Below are 19,386 nucleotides of genomic sequence, written 5' to 3' on the forward strand. Positions count from 1 at the left end.
TCAAAATAGAGGAGCTCTTCTTGGAATTCCTTTCCTTGGCCTCTTCCGCTTATTTTGCTCAACAATTTTACCCTTAACAACATCAATCAAATTCTTTAATTTCGCCTCGTTAACAATTTTTTTACCTTCTCCCTTCACTAGTTGTTCTGTTTTCTTTTCCAGAATTACCATAACTCCATGCTTGATTTTCGAAGTAACACCCACATTATTTTTCTCCTCAACCATTTTTCTCTTCTTGTTATTGTTTGTTCTCTTCTTCAAAGAAAGACCCTCCAGGGATTGTTGCTCCATCATCAACTTCATCGTCTCGAGTTTCGCGTTGTCTTCATTACAGACTAACTTGCAAAGAATTGAACAGAATAATGCAGACCATTTTATAGGTTTTCCACAAGAGAAACAACACCCAAGAGTTCCCTTCATATTGTGATATTTATTAGAAACTGATTTTGGGAAATAAACAGAAGTTGAATTTATTGTGTAAACACAAACCCCATAAATGTCTAAAACTTCAGACCCTAAACTCAAAATGTCATCTTTTGTGTAACAATAATGATGAGAATTTTTCATTGCTCGGAAAATTTTGTGCCCTTCATGCTCTGTTTCTATCTCTGTTTTGCTTAAAGTTTTTCCTCCACAATCAACACAAAAATAAGCTTTCTCACTAACTTTTCTGTTCTGCGTTGTGCTGAAATTGGCATGGATCATTGAGTTTAACCATGGTGGTTGTATGTCTACCATTTTTGTGATTTTCTCTCTCAAGGTTTTTCTTCGTTTACTTGTATCTCTATTTGTTTCTATAAAAAAAAATTGTGAAGGTAGAATGGGTTTTAATTTTTAACAAGGGGTTAAGAAATAAGAACTTCAGAAGTAGAAAAGTAGCGTACAAGGAAGCCAAGAAAATCTATGTTAAGATCCTTTTGTATCTTAAAATTAATAACGGATTTCATATATCTTGTAAAATATTTTTTTTTAAAAAAAGTTGGAGATTGGATTAAATTTATCAACAAATAGATAAAATTTTTCCCTTAAAAAAAACAAATAGATAAAATTTGTTATAGCAAACTTTAAAAAAAGTAAGTTCTATTGAAAAAAAGTCAAGTTAATAAGGTGAATTATTTTTATTAGATGATGTAAATAATTTTACTCGTGTCATCGTGGAAAGATATTGCATGACTATATTCATTGCTTTGTCAAAATTATGTACCAAGTACAATATATAAGAGGATTAATCTCAGTAAGTTACTCTTCAACAAAAATATCGGTAAATTATTTAACAAATTATACATAAAATATTTACAATTTTACATAACGATGACGATACATAGTTATATGCATAATATAAAGATATGAAATATGAAGAGTTATCCTTTGTTTCTAATTTGGATACAAAATATGAAAACGATGGAAAATCTTAGGTTTTCTTTTGGAACATTCAAGAAAATATATGAGTATTAATGAATTAACTTCGTTTTTCAAACTTATCGAGAACAATCCTTCAAAAATGAATTACAAGAACATCAGGTTTGAGGAGAGCTAACAGATTAGATCGTAAGTTTGTAACATGGTCTCATTCTCTTCAAAAACTTAATAACAAGCTGTTTGTTTAGTGCACGGGTGGATCCAGAGTGGGTTCACTGAATTAGATATGCATGTCTGGTTCACCAAGGCCGATCCTGAGCAAGTCCAAAATTGGACTCATAAGTCAGAACAGGCCCTCCCTTTTGGAGAGGGGCCTCAATTTTCTGAAATTTTTTTTTTTACCCAAAAAACTGAATTTACGTACAACAACATTACTTTGCACCAAAAAAACAGTCAACAATACTTTCTCTTTCCTTACTTTTTTCCTATCTTTGAACTTTCTAACTCTCTCTCTCCTCACATTTTTTACTAAAACTCTGAACTTTTTATCTCTCTCCTTACCTTTTTCTCTCTCTCCTCACCGGCCTCTTACAAACTATGAACTACTTCTATCAAGCTAAGCTAATGAAAAAATCACACCATCAATCTTCGTCAAATATTATTGTTTGAATTGGTGTTGGGAAAATAATTAATGGAGTGCACGAGAGGATGCATTCTTCTCGAAGAATACCAATTTCCGACTACCATAACGAAAAAGAATAAATCTGGGTTTGATGGACTTGAATCTGATTTCGAATCTCTGGGTGTTCCTCAGTGTAAGCTCGTCAATCTGACTATTAAATTTCATCTTTTTATAAAAGGAATAAAGTTAGTGAATTCTTCTCTGGATTTTGTCTGATTCATGCATATATTATTTTGGCATGTTTTATCTTGATTTTATGATATGTGTGTTTTGACAACGTAAACTCAATGAAATGGGATGTGTTTATTGTTGAATGTTGTGAAATTTGGAAATCTGTTAAATAGATTTTAGAGTTGTTATTTTGCATTCTTTTAAAAAAAAAACTAGTGTGGCTTTGAATTTAGTTGATTTTATAGGGAAATCTAGGTACCTGTATGATAGATTTTAGAGGGGGCCTATTTTCAACATAGTACAAGGCCTCCATATTGCTTGGGCCAGAGTTGTGGTTCACTGGTTGTTAGGCTGCAACAAGTGCATTGTCCCCTCACAGTCGACGTAGGTTCAACTCTTGTATATAAAATTTTGCCTCCTTTTGCATCTTATTTTATCTTCTAACCTTTTATGTTGGCAATGATCTCCTAGACGATTTTAATTTTTTTTTTTTTTGCTTCTAACCTTTTCTTGGCAAATGTCAATAATCTCCTATTTACTTTATTTTTGTTTTGCTCTTTCTTTACAACACTTTAATTTTCTTTTCTTTTCTTTTCTTTTAAGTTTTACAAAGCATATTATATCATTTTGTTCAACTAATTTTTCTGAAAAACATTACATTAATGGTCCAAACTTTTACTTATTTTGCCAAAAAAACTCTCACAGTCGACGCGGGCTCAATTCTTGTACCTAAAATTTTGCCTACTTTTGCTTCTTATTTTATCCTCTAACCTTTTATCTTGACAATGATCTCTTGTAAGATTTTACTTTCCTTTTTTTTTTTCTTCTAACCTTCTTTTCTTGGCAAATGGCAATAATTCCTATATGGTTTTACTGAACTTATTTTTTTTGCTACTTTCTATACAAAACTTTTATTTTGTTTTCTTTTCTTTTGTTTTGATTTTTACAAAGCATATTATATCATTTTGTTCAACTATTTGTTTTTAGAAAAATTTACATTAATGATCCAAACTTTTATTTATTTTGCAAAAAAAAAGTCACTACCAGCTTATTTTGGAAAAATCTCAAGTATGAGTGGTATCTTCTGTAAATAGTCTGAATTTTCTTCTTCTAGTGCTAATAGACCCACATTGGATTAGAAAATGCAAGAAAAAAAGAGTGGATTTTTAGTGATACTTACTATAAATTTAAGACTAATCATAGTTTTGATGAGATAATTTAATACTTACAGACTCATAAATAATATATGGTGATATATCCCTCTTTTAGAAAACAAAAATGTAACAGTGGGTTAAATTATTATTTATTGGTTGTCTTTCGAATATGAACAAACGTATTTAAATTTAATAATCAATTTATCTTTATCTTTATTTCGAACGACTCCAAACCGACGTGGATCAATTATTGGATTCGAGTTTAGTGGAAATAGAGGATGGAAATGACCAATTTGCCATTACTGAATATGAAAAGAGGGTCAATTTCCATCACTATGCAAACAATGGACGAGGATGAGTTCTACAAGTTATATCTCTGTATTGTTTTAAATGATGAACGAGTATTTCACTGTATTATTATAGTTGTTTAGATGAATTGGAGCCTTATTTCATTGTCCCTAATGTTGTGGTATTTTCTTTGCAATATATATGCATCAAAAGTCTTAGTAAAGGTGCATTTTCCTCAACTAGTAGCGAAGCCACATGGTAACAAGGGGTAAAACAAATTCCACAAAATCGCAAAAAATCTGGAAACTGTAAAACTTCCTCAGCACCGTTTCATTTCACATTTTCATTCTTTTAAACTCAGTCACTCTCTAGTCTAAATGTGTCGCCACTCGCCTCCTCTCTCTCGGAGATCGCGTGTCGCCTCCTCTCGCTCGGCTAGTCAACTAGCTGGTCGTCACCTCTTTTATTAGGCTGAATTTTGATTATTAGTTGTGATTCTTGTGAAGTACTACCTCCGTTTCCTAAATATCTTCTTTGTTACTGTTACTACATATACCAATGAGAATTAATTTGTGTGGAGTGTGGGATGGGTAAAGTAGGAGAGAGAAAGGGGTTAAGATAAATAAACAAATAAAAAGAGGTTAAAGTAGGAGAGAGAATGGGAGAAAAATTGAATTAATAATGTAATGGTGGACCATATGATAGGGACATGAGAGGGTAAAAAGGGGAAAAAAATTTCCAAATAAGGAATAAAGTAAAAGAGGGAAGATCTTTTGGAAACGCACTTAAACGGAAAGAGGGAAGATCTTTAGGAAATGGAGGGAGTATGATGATGTAAATAATTTTAAAAAGAGTTAACAATTGGATCAAACTCATCAACCAACAGATAAAATTTGTTATAGAAAACTAAAAAGGTCAAGCTAATAAGGTCAATTATTTTTATTAGATGATGTAAATAATTTTATTCGTGTTACGTTGCGTGATTATATTTTTAGTGCTTTGCCAAGATTATATATAAAATATTATAAATAGGGGATTAATCTCAGTAAACTATCTAACAAAATATACGTAGAATATTTATATAAAAATGATATGATTTATATGCATAATTTAATAATTTTAGATATGGAATACGAAAAGTTGTGCCAGGTTTCTAATTGGGAAACAAAATTAGGTTTTCGGAAAATTCGAAGAATATACGAGTATTGATGAACATACTTCGTTTTTTAGATTTATTGGGAACAATCTTTCAAGAAAGAATTGAGAGAACATCCCTAAAAATGGTTTAAGGAGAGCTAACAAATTAGATTATAAGTTTCTAACATGGTCTCATTCGCTTCATAAATATAACAAGTTGTTTGTTTAGTGGAAATAGAGGATGGAAATGACCAATTTGCCATTAATGAATGTGAAAAGATGATTACTTATTTACTAACTCGTTTAATAGGGAGAAATTGTGGACAGCTATTTAAACTCAAATTTGAAGCATGATCTTATAAATTGGCTGGAAAGAAAGAAATAGGAAGAAATCTATACTAATATATTAAAAGGCGTGCGTAAACGAGGAACGGTGCCACGTGGCGCTCTCCTTAGGGAGTTTTAGTTCATGTAATCCATGTACAATAAAAAAAATTAGAAATTGCATAGTATAGGTTTTGATCCCATGACCTCATGGTTCATGTACTAAAGTTTTAACCACCAAACCAAGTTGTATTTAGTGTTACCATATCAAAGTACAATATTAATAAATGGAAATTTTTCTTACCCGGGGAATAGCCCGAGCCTAATAACTAGTTATTAATTATAAGAGGTTGTCTTGTTTAGTTAAAAAAAAATAGGATTGTTTAAGAAAGGGAAGGGAGTGGTGGAAAGATAATCCTTTCAATTTTCTAATTGCCTTTCATCACAAAATGAAGGAATTTAGAGGAAAGTGAACATTAAAAAGCTATCAATTTTTGTCCCCAAAAATACACTATTTTTTTAGTTATTTTTCCTTTACTATTTCAAAAATTATTAAAAGAGACGGTCTAATTTTAATATAAAAGTAGACTTAGTCACTAAATAAATTAAACTAGTGACCGAAAGAAATTAACCTAGTTACTATTGAGCTTATTCTATTTTTAATATTGGATTTACCATTGCCTAATTTTAATTTAAAAGTAGGCGGTCTCTTACAAGACGAACTCTTACTATTTTGCTAACCAAATATTATTGGAATCTTTCCCCTTGCTTCCCTCAAACCAAGCATTGGAAATTTCAATTACTTGCTTATCCTTTCTCTTATATTCCTTTCAAATAGGCATAAACTTAGATTCAATAACTTCAAATAAATTGAGTTCAATATAATATAGGTGAAGAATATGCACCCCTACTAAGATATTCCATGGATAATGCAATGATCATTGCATTGATTAAAAAAACCAAGAGTCAATATGATCCATGCATAAAAACACTTAGTTTTTAACTTCTAGTTGTAACTTAATGCTTTAACTTCCTATTAAAATACAATACAGTACCAATCAAATAATAACACAATAGTAAAACTTATATTAAGACCCGAGGAGTTCTAATTTTAAATCAGCTCAAATCAAATGAAAAGAAAAAGCAAAAATTGGATTAATATTGAACACAAGCTTGCTTTTATATGCACTGACGCAGTAATACTCAAGACTAGGGACGACAAAATGTCTTCGGTTCTTTTGAACAGCTACAACAATAAGAGAAGTACTAGTTCAACATATACAACAATACATCGATATAACTAGTAGAACTCATCCTCGTCCATTGTTGGCATAGTGATAGGAATTGACCATCTTCCCAAATGGGCAGTATAATTTATGCATCTAACAACGCCTCTTCCACTCGGTCCATCCGGGAAGTCAATAACACTAATACTACCTTCATCAAGATGGAATGATCCAATCCAATCCTTCGATAAATTCAAGCAATGTGTGATCAATGCAATGTGGAGAATTGGATGTCCTACAGCAACAACCACCTCAGAAGGATCAGATAACTCGTCTAATAAAACTTGCCACACTTTCTCTGTCTGGTCCCATAGAAGACTAAGCATATTTGGCGAAAGAATTGAATTGACAGCTCCGTCCTGTATGGAGGGGAATGAGAGAGTAAATTAGAAAGCTGCAGCATTTCATGCCTTATGATCTGTTGACATGTTAGAACCTCTTTTTTTTTCTTGGACGGTGGGGGATATGGAGTTTATATAAAAGAGTTTACCTGTTTTGACTGGCAAAGCATGGTTTCCACATCAACTCTATTCATTTCTTTAACATCTACATATCGTGGCACACAATCAGCGCCTAAGCAATCTGCGGCTTCTTGAACCTGATAAAATGTATCAGAGTTCAGCAGTTGCAACTCTTTAAGTGCAGAGTAAGAATTGTGAGGTGCATCCCATAAAAAAAGAAAGGAATAATAACATGTAAAGAAGGGTCAAGTGAAGTAGGACGGTTGGTCTCAAAAAATTCAATCAATTTACCTTGGATATGATCTGTGCTGTCTCCATTGAAGCCTTTCCAGGGCAGCTAACTACTGTATTCACTTTTAAATCAAGTAGTAGTTCTGCAGTTTTCTGTGACTGTTATCACACAAGAACGAGATTACATAACTGATAATACGTATCAGTAAGAACCCAACACATGATGATGAGAAGCTTTAGTCACCTGAATGATGCCAAGCATGCTCATAGGCTGATTTCCAGGAAGTGAAACGTTAGCCTGTTGAATACATTAACCTGAAGTTCAGATTAAATTTTTGGAAAACACCTGCAAAAAGTTGTAAGAGACTAGAGATCTTTAAAATATATCTTTAGCTACTATAATCGAATCTCCAGTTTCTTGAGTGCAACAGGAATAAAGCCACCATAAACATAATTAATTTCAGTAAGATATCAATAATTAACTGAGAATCTGAGACAGAGTTCTTAACATATAAAAAAACACTTACGGGGTGGGGGGAAATCTTGATATAATAGGTGACAAGATGGCCCCCAAGTTACTTCACACACCATAAAAAGCTACCAGCCAAGTCCATAAATGTCACCTTATATAGAACTGGATAAAAGTTGCCTAATCTCACCATAAACCCATCTCACGCAATTTGATAATTTGAATATAATAATTATTACCAACATAATTGATGGATATCAAGGTTCCAGAGTGGCTTCTTAGGTACAAAACGAAAAGGCAATTTGATCATTTGAAGATTTAGCATTTTGTTCCCCGCCTTTCAGAAAAGTAAATATGTTAAAATACGTAAGAAGATATTTTTATTGCCACGATACCAACCCACTGATACAGTCTGGAGCAGCAGTCTTAATCACGCTGCAATAGTTACAAATACAAATATACCGATGAAAGAATACATATTGTGAGTAGTTATGCCTTTTACGTATATCTTATCTGAATAAGCATATTACTAGCACTGCTTGAATCACGACAGCAACCCCGTTCTGTTCATAAAGTAGCTGTGACTATAGGGAATCCACTGTAGTATCTTATCTAAAAGCTTAGCAAATAACGACGAGCAACAGATAGGAAGAGATTAAGTTAGTTTCTGGCACACCTCCTCAATGTTCATCGATGATCCATGACAAACCAGGATGATGCGCTTACTGGCTTTTCGACCCGCAGAACTTCCAGCAGCAATAGGTGAATTAGGAGTCTGCAGCCCAATCAATACAATGCATAATATATATAATGATCCACTTGAAGATCATCAATAATGGATAGAAATATCTTTTGTAAATGAGACAACAATCAACCAGTGGTTGCAACTTCACTGATAGTATAGGCTAGATGGTTAACTTATAGAATACCACATGCGAATAACAATTTACATGAGTTTCAGACAGCACAAAACGCATAGGAGGTGCATAAAGCTCATTGATAAAAAGGAAATTCAAGTAAGCCATGTTAGCTACCACTATCAAACCATGTGGTCTTATATTCCTCCAGCAAAGCTAAGGAGATTTAGGATGTATTTCTTTTCAGCTTACGTTCACAAGTTTCAGTTCAGTTCAGAAAAGTTCAGTTTTGTTTAGTTCTATCCAATTCAGCTCAGTATTTGGGATACCTCCAGCTCAATAAAGTTCCAGTTTAGAAAAGTATAGTTCAAGTTACATCAGTTGAAACAAACACACCCTTGCTCAAGTTGACATTGTCCATACAACTACACCTAATGAGGAAACTGACGATTCACCGGCAGTCCTTGGGACTGTTTGTTAGTGATTGAGGGATATCCTGGCGCCCTAGCCCCTAGGCATTCATAGATTAGTGGGGACAGAGAAAGAAAGGAGACAATTGACGGTTTTGGATGGTAGTTTACCAAACACTTTCTCATCATATCAGCAAATGCATCTAGCAATGAGACGAAAACTACAGCATATTCTAGACCATCTATGCAGTTTAACATCAATCACTTCACTGAAATACAAACACAATCCTTCAAAGAAAATAAAGAGCTTCAAACACAAAGCCCACTCACTGATCAATGGTAGTTAAATGCATTAGCACTGTAGCAACTTTATGTAGAAATTTTGCATATTGAGTAGATACTCTGAATAATGAAGATTCAATGCTCGGCAGACAGCTTAATAACTTCTGTACCTGATTTAAGCGATTAAGGCAGATGTGTGGAGACTTGTCCTCTGCTCGAGGAATGAAATCTAACACACTAACACCACAGTTGCTCTGAAGTAAAACTCTGAAATACTCAGTTCCCAAGCCTAATCAGATTAAAGACAGGAAAGAAGAATTACAAAGGCATGCATATGCATATCTGAAGCATCAAACAAAACAACAAAAATTACCAATTGCTGTTGCAACAAGAGCCTGATTGACAGCATTGTGAGCAACCACAAGCACGGACTTGCTTTGATGATTTAATATGCTATCCCAACTGCTTCTGGCACGTGTCCACAACTCCCTGACAGGATAATGTCCATCTATGACAAAGTTCGGAGCATCTAACTGCCATTGACGAAATGCAGTGCCGAATTTCTCCTTTCCCTCATGTTTCAAGAGCCCCTACAGAGTACGCACAATCAATTAGATCAACAACAAGAAGTGAACCATGACAACTCTAACTTGTTCAAGGCTCCATCCACTTAAAGTGGAAGACAAAACTCAACTTGAAAAGAATACAGGTCTATTTCCCTCAGGTCGAAATCTGGGATCATTGGCTCCTTACGGTTACCCCAGATAATTTCAGCAGTTCGCTTTGATCTAGCCAGGGGACTGCAACAGCAAATCAGAAAGCAGTCAAGTGCAAACCTCAAACTGAGAACAGAAGTATGTCATACTTGAAATCACTCCCTCTATCCCGAATTAATAGTCACATATGCAATTCTGAAATGTCACAAAAATTTGGCAACTCCTGTAACATAGTAATGAAATAGTTCGTGATTGGATTTCCCAAGATAACCCTACATAGCCCAAGTTCCGGCCTATGACAAGAGTATCGAAACGATTCAGCTATTAGGGTCTTTCACGAAAATCATCTCATTACACCACTACACGTGAGCTCAGCCACCTAATTTTCAATTATACTGCATATAAAGTATAAACCCTGAATCCAGAATTTCAAATTGTCTCAACTACAAAACCACAATCCACTTCCTTTCATTGTAATTCACCTATCAATAGTCAAATATTATACCAGAAAATAAAGTTAAGATTCCTCAGTTTTGTTTTTGCTTTTTCCCACTTGCCACATCTACCTTGGGCAAGCGATTTAAAGAAGAGATTAGACAAGGTAAGCGGACAAATTTAACAGTGTTAAACTTTTTTTAAACCGCGTGCCTAACTTAAGCGTTGCAAGTAAAAAAAAACGGAGGAAGTACTAGAGACAAAAAAGACGAATCGATACCTAGTGAAGCAGACGTCAAAGGAATCATCAAGAAGCATTTGACGAGAAGTTTCAGCCTGAGATTCGCCTTTAGTAGTTAAAACTGAGAAATTGGAGCTCCCTTGAATTCTTCCCTCCGCATTCCACGTACTCTGCCCATGCCGCACTAACACCACCCTCTTCGCCGACTTTATCGCCGGAAAATCCACAGCCGGCGACGACGACTTTGGTTCTCTCTCATCCACCTCTGCTTCTCTTAAGGTGGAAGATGATCGGATTTTTCGGAAATTAGGGTTTGCGATTGAGAAAATGTTGCATGGTGAAGATTTTGTGATGGTTAGTAGTGAAGAAGGTGATATGGCGAGCATTTGATTCAGTGGATTTGATGCTGAGAAGAGGGTTTGTTTCGTTAAATTTGCGCGCTAAAATGGGGGATTTTTTTAGATTTAGGGGTTAGTTTGATTTTTATTTTTATTTTAATATATTGTATGGTTACCGTTGTCCTTGGACGTTATCCTTACATCTTAATCCATGTATGAAAATTTGTTAAAACATTGAGAAAAATATCAAGGAACAAGGAAAATTATTTCTCTTCCATGTAAAATAAAAAAAAGTGTAATGTGTGCGGATTATTATTATGTATTTTTGATTGCTAAATAACGTCCTAAAATTTTTTACTAACATCCTAAATATGTATTTTTATAGTATATTTGTATTTCCTCTTTCGACCCTTTCCTTAACTTCCCCTTCTTCTCCCACTAGGCCACCACCACTATGAGTTGCACCACTTGAGCCACCACCACCTATTTTTCGGTGACACATCATCTCTTCCGGCGAAATTGACACTATCACCGACATCCCGAAAAAATAATTTTTTTTAAAATATGGTACGCGTTTATGGTAGACGCCCCACCACAAGACCAGGCGTCCATGGTGGACGCCTACACCTATGGTGGAGTGTCCATGGTAGACGCCCCACACAGGTGTAGGCGTCTACCATGGAAGCCTGACCTTGTGGTGAGGCGTCTACCATGGAAGCCTGACCTTGTGGTGAGGCGTCTACCATGCACGTCTCGCCATATTTTTTAAAAAAATCAATCGAATTTCAGTCATCAATCGCAATTTCAATCTCTCTCTTCTTCAATCTCATCTCTTTAGTTGAATGGTAGTTAATTTTTCAAGGATGGTTTAGAGAACCATTTGTAATGCCCCGACCTCTAATCAAGTGTTATTAAGTTAATTAATTGATTATTAGCAGCGGAAACCTAGACAGTCGGCGCGTTATTGTCGTACTTTCTATTAGGAAAATACAAGACAACATAAATTCATAAACTTAAACATATTATAACGTGAAATATAATATGGATCCAACATTAGTCTTGATTAATAGAAACTTAGTTACTAATCAGAGTATGATATTAGCTTAAATTAATATCATGAGAGTCTACATAAGTCTAGATATTATATTACTCCTCACTGCTACGCCATCCCGTTATCACCATCGGTACCTAAAACATAAAACAAAACGTCGTGAGCCGAGGCTCAGTAACATACTACTCTAACATCGTAAATTCATTTCAACTCATTTTATTTATAAACAAAGAGGAGCGAATAAGTAAAACTATTTAACAAACATATCATTTCATGTTACATTATCTTCCTTATCATGTTTCCTCATCTTAATTCATATTATTTGGTAACTTGGCTAGTACAACATAAGGGACATTTTCCCAGAACATAGTAACATCGTAAAACGGGAGGCAGCCACCCGAGGACAAAAGCCCTCACTAAACGGGAGGCGGCGTTAATGCCCATAATATAGAAATGCGCGGTGCCACCTGAGGACAATATCCCTCACTAAACGGGAGGTGGTTAACCGGCCGGGAGGTACGTGTACGACCCAGGATAACAAAATACTTGTCAAGATCCGTCTTTCACTTGAAGTTATCATGTTTCATTTCTTTTAAGCATATCATAATCATCATGAATAATTATATTCTTTCATTTCATCTATAATATCATCATCATCATCATCATCATCATTTCATAGCATCATATCATCATAACCATCATAAAACATTTCATTTCCCGCAATCCATATATAAAACATAATGTTAATCATGATCGTAAAACATACTTCGAAGGGAAATGTGGGTGTTAACAGTAGATGTTGCCTGAACTCTTGCTTAACAACCTTGATAGCCGTGGGAGGCTTGTAATATCCTTTATCTTCTTTAATCTATTCAAGAATAATGTTGTACTCCATCTGTTTCATTTTAATCTACACACTTACACTTTTCACGCATGCCAATGCAAAGCTTTGGGGATATATATCTTTAGTTTTGTATTCGTAAAAATTATAAAAAGTACATATTAATAAAATAATGATGAATCTAATGATCCCACATGACTATATTTTCATCCGCGTATAAATCACAAATGATGGTCAAAGTAAAATTTGTGAATAGTGTAAAATATCAAAGTGTAACAATTAAAATGAAACGGAGGGAGTATAAGATATGCCTGAATCCATTTAATTTATTAGGTATACTACAAAAAAAATTATGAACAAATGTGTGTATTTAAGACTCTGAACAAGCAAAGCCAACAACATTAAAGATTAGAGTGCGTCAATAAGTAAATAATCATGAATTCAACCATTGGTTTGCTATACCTAACAATAACAACCCATGATTTAGAAAACCTCAATATGGTTAATAACAGATTAAAATCTAGCTTTTCCAAAAAAAAAATTATATATATTATTCTTAACTTTAATATTGTCACTTTTATAGATTAACGGGTAATATATTTCCATCATTTTTTTTGGGAAAATAACATAAAATCTTAAATTTATAAATTCCGTGCAACTTGCACGTGTCTAAAATTAAAATAATGGCTAAGTGGGCAGTGGCATTGAGTGGCCAAATATGGTTCAGCGGTGGTGCCAGAAGATAAAAAAGAGGATGAACAGGAGAAGTGGGATTGAACATAAGCGGGTGTATGGCTGAGTGTTAGTGGTGGTGCAAATTGTGATTTTATCCGAGACTCTAAGGGAAGTTGTAGACCGAGCAAAGACTATTTTAATCAACTCTTTTTGAAAAAATGTTGGGTCACGTGATCCGCCTTGACATTAACTCTATCAACCACTAAACACACGTATTAGAAGTCAGTTTTAAAATAATTTCAACACATGATTATAAAAATTTAAATAAAAAGTTAATATTTATCACCATGATTTTAGGAGAAACTTATTAAAACCTTCAATTTGTAAAACAAAAAAATCCCCGTGTAGTTCGTTGGTGATTTATGACAGATATTGCTTGTCGTTCCCAAATGAACCAAACAAGATATCGTCTTCTCAACCATCAACAGTTCTTACTTATGATATTTTTTGTCGTGTGCTCAGATTAACGCAAAATATGCGTCTAAGAACAAATTCCGGTAACTCAAATGTGGATGAAATTAGGGAATCATTCTGAATATTGGAGACAACAAAGTTGGTGAACCAAATTACGGTTAAGCCGATGTAGAAAGTCATCATGAGTCATTGATATGTGGAAGATATGACCCTATTTCTGTAATAGTCGAGAGTACATATCCTGACCTAGAGGATCACATATGGAAGCAAAATATATTCAAGACAGGGCTATTCTTGGTCCAACTAATGGAATTGCTGATATGGTTAATGAACACGTATTGTCTCGCTTGGCAGGCGAATATTGAACATATATGAGTTCAGATGCAATTTCGATCGAGGAAGAGAATTTTAGACTTCATGTGATGTACCTCTACTGAATTTCTTATTACGATCAAGTGTGGGGCATTGCCAAATCATAATATAAGATTGAAGGTAAGGGAACCGATGATGCTCCTAAAGAATATCAACCAGACTTCTAGGCTATGTAACGGTACCAGGTTAGTCGTCAAGCATCTTACCAATCTTATTATTGAGATTGTTGTTGTATCCGACAATAATGTGGGGGAAAAAGTTTTCATACCCATGATGACACTTACACCATAAGACGCAACAAAGTTCCGGATCAAATTCCAGAGAAGGCAGTTTCCATTGGTTGTATGTTTTGCAATGACGATAAATAAAAGCCAAGGACAATATCTAACTCACGTAGGATCATATCTCCCTCAGCCAGTATTCAGCCATGGACAATTCTATGTTGCTGTATCAAAAGTTACAAGTGAAAAGGCTTTGAAGATTTTAACCTATGATAAAGAACATGAAAACTCAAATGTTACCACAAATTAGAGGTGATCATTTTGGCCCGGCCCGGCCCGGCCCGACCCATTTTTGGGCAGATTTTTTCGGCCCGACCCAAATTTCTTTGGTTTTGTGCGGGTGTTGGAAAGCCAAAAACGACTTTTTAGTCTTTTTTTTTGGCCCGACCCATTTTTGGCCCGCAAAAGCCCGCTAATTTAGACCCGGCCCGGCCAATGGGTAAATTTGTTTTGCCCCGACCCGGCCCATGATCACCTCAACTACAAATGTAGTGTATAAGAAAATATTTCATAATGTGTAACAGGTATTATGAAAAATTTTAATTTATGTGCTTAGTTTTTCTTCCAATGTGTTCATATAGTCACTCACAATTATTTTATCGTCTACTTTGTTGCATATTATTCGATAAATTGTGTTCTTGTAATTATATGTGACTTTTGTTTTATGTATGTCGCATTCACACTATTCTCTTTTTAAAAATGAACTCAATCAATTAACATCCCGTGCATTTTTGCACGAGTTTTAAACTAGTAGAGATTATATAACATTTACATCATCCATTTGTGTTTAGTTGCAATGTTTCACTTAAGGAAAATGCATATTATTTGCATTATTGTCACTTTTTTATATCTTTTTTCTCTTTAGATTCCCGTGCATTACTTCAATATTACAAGTAAAGTTATTAAGGTGAAAGTATTAATACATTGATACACATAAAAATACCTCGTGTAGTCGTGTTACCAGATTCAAAATTTAGCTTATCAGCTATGATACGTTTCATTCACCTTAGAAAAACAAATTTCAGGTTAATCAGGTATGATGAGGTCCGCTCAAGAAAAAATATTCGGTGAACATATTAGGGGAAATAAGGGTTAATAAATCTAAGGAAAATGATATACATAGCCCTAAAGGGCTATGTATAAGAAGCTTAAGATAGAAATAAAAATTTGAATCAAGCATTTATTATCTCAAATAATGTGAAATTTTGTCATGAATTCATAAATTGTTTCCATTTTAAGACATGTGTTTAATGCTTATATGTAGCCCTTTATTACATTACCCAAAATCTAATTACGTCCAATGAAATGAAAATAAAAAATGAATATAGTCTAATAAAATTTACGGTTATTTCACAAGGTACCCCTGAGTTCTTATAAAATTCACGTAGTACCCACAAAATTTTCAAAATTCACGAGGTACACCTCAGTTTCCGTACATTAACACCGTATACCCTATTTCCTAACAGACGTCAACTCTCCGTTACTATGTTATGACTTTTTTGCCCTTATTGTATTAAATCCACTATTCCGCCGACTGACCCCATCAAATATCAAAAGACTGAAAAAAATTCGACCCTTCATCTTGTTCTCCTCCCCTGTTCTGAGCTATAACCATTGTCAACAGTACCCTAAATTTCTTCCCAAAATATCTGCAACATCGTGCAATCAGCGTTAAAAGGAGGTAATTTAATTTCGTCGCAACAGTACAATTTCAGCGTGGTGCATTTGAAACGTCGTGCAATTGAAGCGTCGTGCAATCTGCAACAGTACCCTAAATTTCAGCGTCGTGCAATTGAGTTAAAAGAAGGTAATTTCGTCGCTTTCGATTTTGTTTTCGAAGTGCAAAGATGAAATCTTTAGAATGAAATAGGGTTTTTCGCAATTTTCATAAAATCGAAAGTAATTAAGCAATTTTGATGATTTTAATGCTTTGATGCTTCGAAAGTAATCTGTGTGTTTGTGAATGTGATTATGGGTATGCATGTTGTACTGTGAATTGTGGATTGATTACTATGATTTTGGTTAGAAATAGGATTTTCTGAAATTTGTTTATTTGAGACAACTGAATTGTGGTCTTTAATAAAGTATTGGAATGTGATTATGTTGTATTTTTTGTTGTTTAGGATGTTCTCATTCTGGCTGTTGGTGCATAGTAAGGGTGGGGACTTTGATGTATGGGTGGAGGATATTGACTTGTGTCATGTGATGGGTTTATATGAGATGATGTTTGAGGACTCTGTAAAACAGAATGTGTTTCTCCCCAAATATTTCATTTTGACTGTCAATAAACCTACGACGAATAGGAGGATGGAGTTGGATGATGATTATGCTATGTTGAAAATGTGGGATCAGGGCAAGGAAACTATAGAGGTGTGGCTTGAGGAAGTTGAAAAGCCAGGGACTGTATTCTGTTATGCTAAGGCTAGTTGGGAGAAGTTGGATGAATGTTTCCCTGGTAATTACCAACCCCAACCATCACAGTGTGACACCCAACCCACCCCTCCTGGAAACCAACATGCCAATCCACTTCCACCACAGCCCACTCCACCTCCAGAACAACCCAATCCACCTCCACCACAGTCCACTCCACCTCCAGAACAACCCAATCCACCAAAAAAATCAACTAGAGAGAAGCCAAAAGAGTGGAGAGTTCCTAAGACTACAGCCTTGAGACATGGGACTTTTATTAAGGGACAGACAGGAGGTACTGGTGGAGGTAAGAGGGTCAGAAGGCAACAGGCAGAAGTGAGGGAAGTTGATGATGATGATTTGACAGGGGATGACACTGATGATTCTGATTATGTGTTCTCTGATTTGGATTATGATGATGATGACAACATTGATGATGTTGACTTGGTTGATGAGGATGACTTGGTAGTTTCTGATGAGATTCATATAAAAAGGTTTGAAGATTACTTAGATGGGAGTCATAATTTGGATAAGATGTACTTGAATGGCAAAATTTGGAGCAACTTACCATTTGGGTCTATTGCACTTGAAGAGTGGTTAATTTTTGAAAGTAAGACTGAGTTTCTACAAGTATTTAGGGATTTTTGCATTCAAGAAGGCTTTGCTGTCACTGTTGAAAGAGCTGACAGTGCAAGGTACACAGCATATTGTCTGGTGCAGTCATGCAGCTGGAGGATCCATGCTACTGGGTAACAATGAAATATTTTCTTTTGCTGAGTCATATGCCTTATTGCCAAGGTATGCTGAGATGATTAAGGCAACTAATCCTGGCTCTTATGCACTAGTTACATGTACAGGAGACAGCGCAAACCAAGATCATCAATTCACATCATGTTTTTTTTCTTTTGCTGCTTCTGTGAAAGGGTTTTTAGGTGGATGTAGACCAATCATAGGGATAGATGGTGCACATTTATCTGGTTATTACAAAGGTGTGATGCTCACTGCTTTTGCCATTGATGGTAACAATGAAATATTTGTGGTTGCATTTGGTGTTATAGCCTCTGAGAGCATAGATAGCTGGACCTATTTTTTCAGAAACTTAAGGTTATTGTTTGAAAAAGAGGGATGTCAGAAGGATGATTGGACATTCATAAGTGACAGAATGAGGGTAATATTTTATTAAGGCATCATTGGTTTCATTTATGCAATTTTAATTAAATTCATAACTAATTAATATTTCTTTTTTTTGCCTTGATTGTTAGGGAGTTGAATCAGCACTTTCTGAGGTATTTCCTAGGGCCACAAGGAGGATTTGCTGCCAGCATTTGTACTCCAACTGCAAGAATGCAGGTTGGAGTGGATCAGCCTTTCACAAGATGTTCTGGATTGCTGCAGATGCATATAATGAGTATGTTTTTGAGAAGGCAATGTCAAGGATTAAAAAACATGATGCAGCAGCTGAAGAATACCTAAGAAATGTTGGTGAGCAATGGTCTAGGCACTCCTTTGACAACAAAGTTTGTTGTGACCACAACACAACAAACTTTGTTGAGTCTTTCAATGCTTGCACAAAAGACAACAGGGACTTGCCTGTTCTCACACTATTAGAAGGTGAAATTGCACTGACAATATAATTTGAAATTACTTAATGTTGCAATATGATATATGTGTAAACTATTTTTTTTTTGTGTTGTATGGGTTGTATGTAATAGCTGTTAGGACATGGATAATGAAAATAATGGGATCAAGGTTTGATATGGCGGTTGATATGGACCCCAATGCCCTTACTGAATATGCAGAGAACATTTTGAAGACAAGAAGTGATGATTCAAGGTTCTGCCATGTCACTGTATGTGGAGGGGGTGAGTTTGAGGTGAGGGATGGTCATGTCAAGTTCCCTGTCACACTCACTAGAATGAGTTGTGGATGTGGGACATGGCAGGGGTCTGGCATACCATGCAAGCATGGATTGAGGGTCATATACAACCAAAGATTGAACCCTGCCAACTATGTGTCTGCATACTTCAAGGGGGCAGCTTATAAGGTCACTTATGCTCACCATGTCCATCCAATGGCTAACCATACACAATGGCCTTCATTCAATGTCCCTCAAATCAACCCTCCAACTATCAAGAGAAGTGCAGGGAGGCCTGCCAAGCAGAGGAAGAGGGGTCCAAGTGAAGCAAGAAAGGGTAAGAGGCATAAGAACAACAAATGCAGCATCTGTAAAGAGTTGGGTCACAATGTGAAGACTTGCAAAAGTAAGAGCCAAGCTGGAAGTTTATCTGCAAGCCAACAAGGCAGGGGGAAGAAAAGAAAGGCTGCTCAGGCAAGCTCTTCACAACAAGCTGAGGGAAGAAAAACCAGGAGGTCAACAAAGGCTAACTAGGAAAAACATAGACAAAATTGCATTTTTTTGGAAATCTTGCACCTGCACCAAGC

General features: G+C 35.3%; 3 protein-coding genes across 3 annotated transcripts; 1 reads left to right on the forward strand and 2 right to left on the reverse strand.

Moving 5' to 3' along the window:
• Positions 1-738, reverse strand: LOC104903748 (protein RGF1 INDUCIBLE TRANSCRIPTION FACTOR 1-like). The gene has a single exon (XM_010691860.1). The coding sequence runs from the start codon at positions 736-738 to the stop codon at positions 1-3; it is 738 nt and encodes a 245-aa protein (XP_010690162.1).
• Positions 739-6,246: 5,508 nt separating this feature from the next.
• On the reverse strand, positions 6,247-11,000 carry LOC104903660 (probable 2-carboxy-D-arabinitol-1-phosphatase). Its single transcript, XM_010691735.4, has 9 exons — positions 10,543-11,000; positions 9,806-9,911; positions 9,485-9,701; positions 9,282-9,400; positions 8,239-8,337; positions 7,338-7,391; positions 7,154-7,252; positions 6,892-6,999; positions 6,247-6,760 (listed from the first exon to the last, which is right to left on the reverse strand). Exons 1-9 carry the CDS (start codon positions 10,887-10,889, stop codon positions 6,416-6,418), a joined length of 1,494 nt encoding a protein of 497 aa, XP_010690037.1. The 5' UTR covers positions 10,890-11,000; the 3' UTR covers positions 6,247-6,415.
• Positions 11,001-18,682: 7,682 nt separating this feature from the next.
• On the forward strand, positions 18,683-19,333 carry LOC104903749 (uncharacterized). Its single transcript, XM_010691861.2, has one exon. The coding sequence runs from the start codon at positions 18,683-18,685 to the stop codon at positions 19,331-19,333; it is 651 nt and encodes a 216-aa protein (XP_010690163.2).
• Positions 19,334-19,386: the final 53 nt, after the last annotated feature.

The sequence above is a fragment of the Beta vulgaris genome, chromosome 9, assembly GCF_026745355.1.
Source record: "Beta vulgaris subsp. vulgaris cultivar EL10 chromosome 9, EL10.2, whole genome shotgun sequence".
Lineage (NCBI taxonomy): Eukaryota > Viridiplantae > Streptophyta > Magnoliopsida > Caryophyllales > Amaranthaceae > Beta > Beta vulgaris.

Bases quoted from the DNA above. Each gene is read 5' to 3' on its own strand.
- LOC104903748 (XM_010691860.1), bottom strand. From the start codon at position 738: ATGGTAGACATACAACCACCATGGTTAAACTCAATGATCCATGCCAAT.
- LOC104903660 (XM_010691735.4), bottom strand. From the start codon at position 10,889: ATGCTCGCCATATCACCTTCTTCACTACTAACCATCACAAAATCTTCA. The intron at 9,401-9,484 runs GTAATTTTTGTT...TAATCTGATTAG, and splicing joins TCTTGTTGCAACAGCAATTG to GCTTGGGAACTGAGTATTTC. The intron at 7,000-7,153 runs GTAAATTGATTG...ACATTTTATCAG, and splicing joins CAGCACAGATCATATCCAAG to GTTCAAGAAGCCGCAGATTG.
- LOC104903749 (XM_010691861.2), top strand. From the start codon at position 18,683: ATGGGATCAAGGTTTGATATGGCGGTTGATATGGACCCCAATGCCCTT.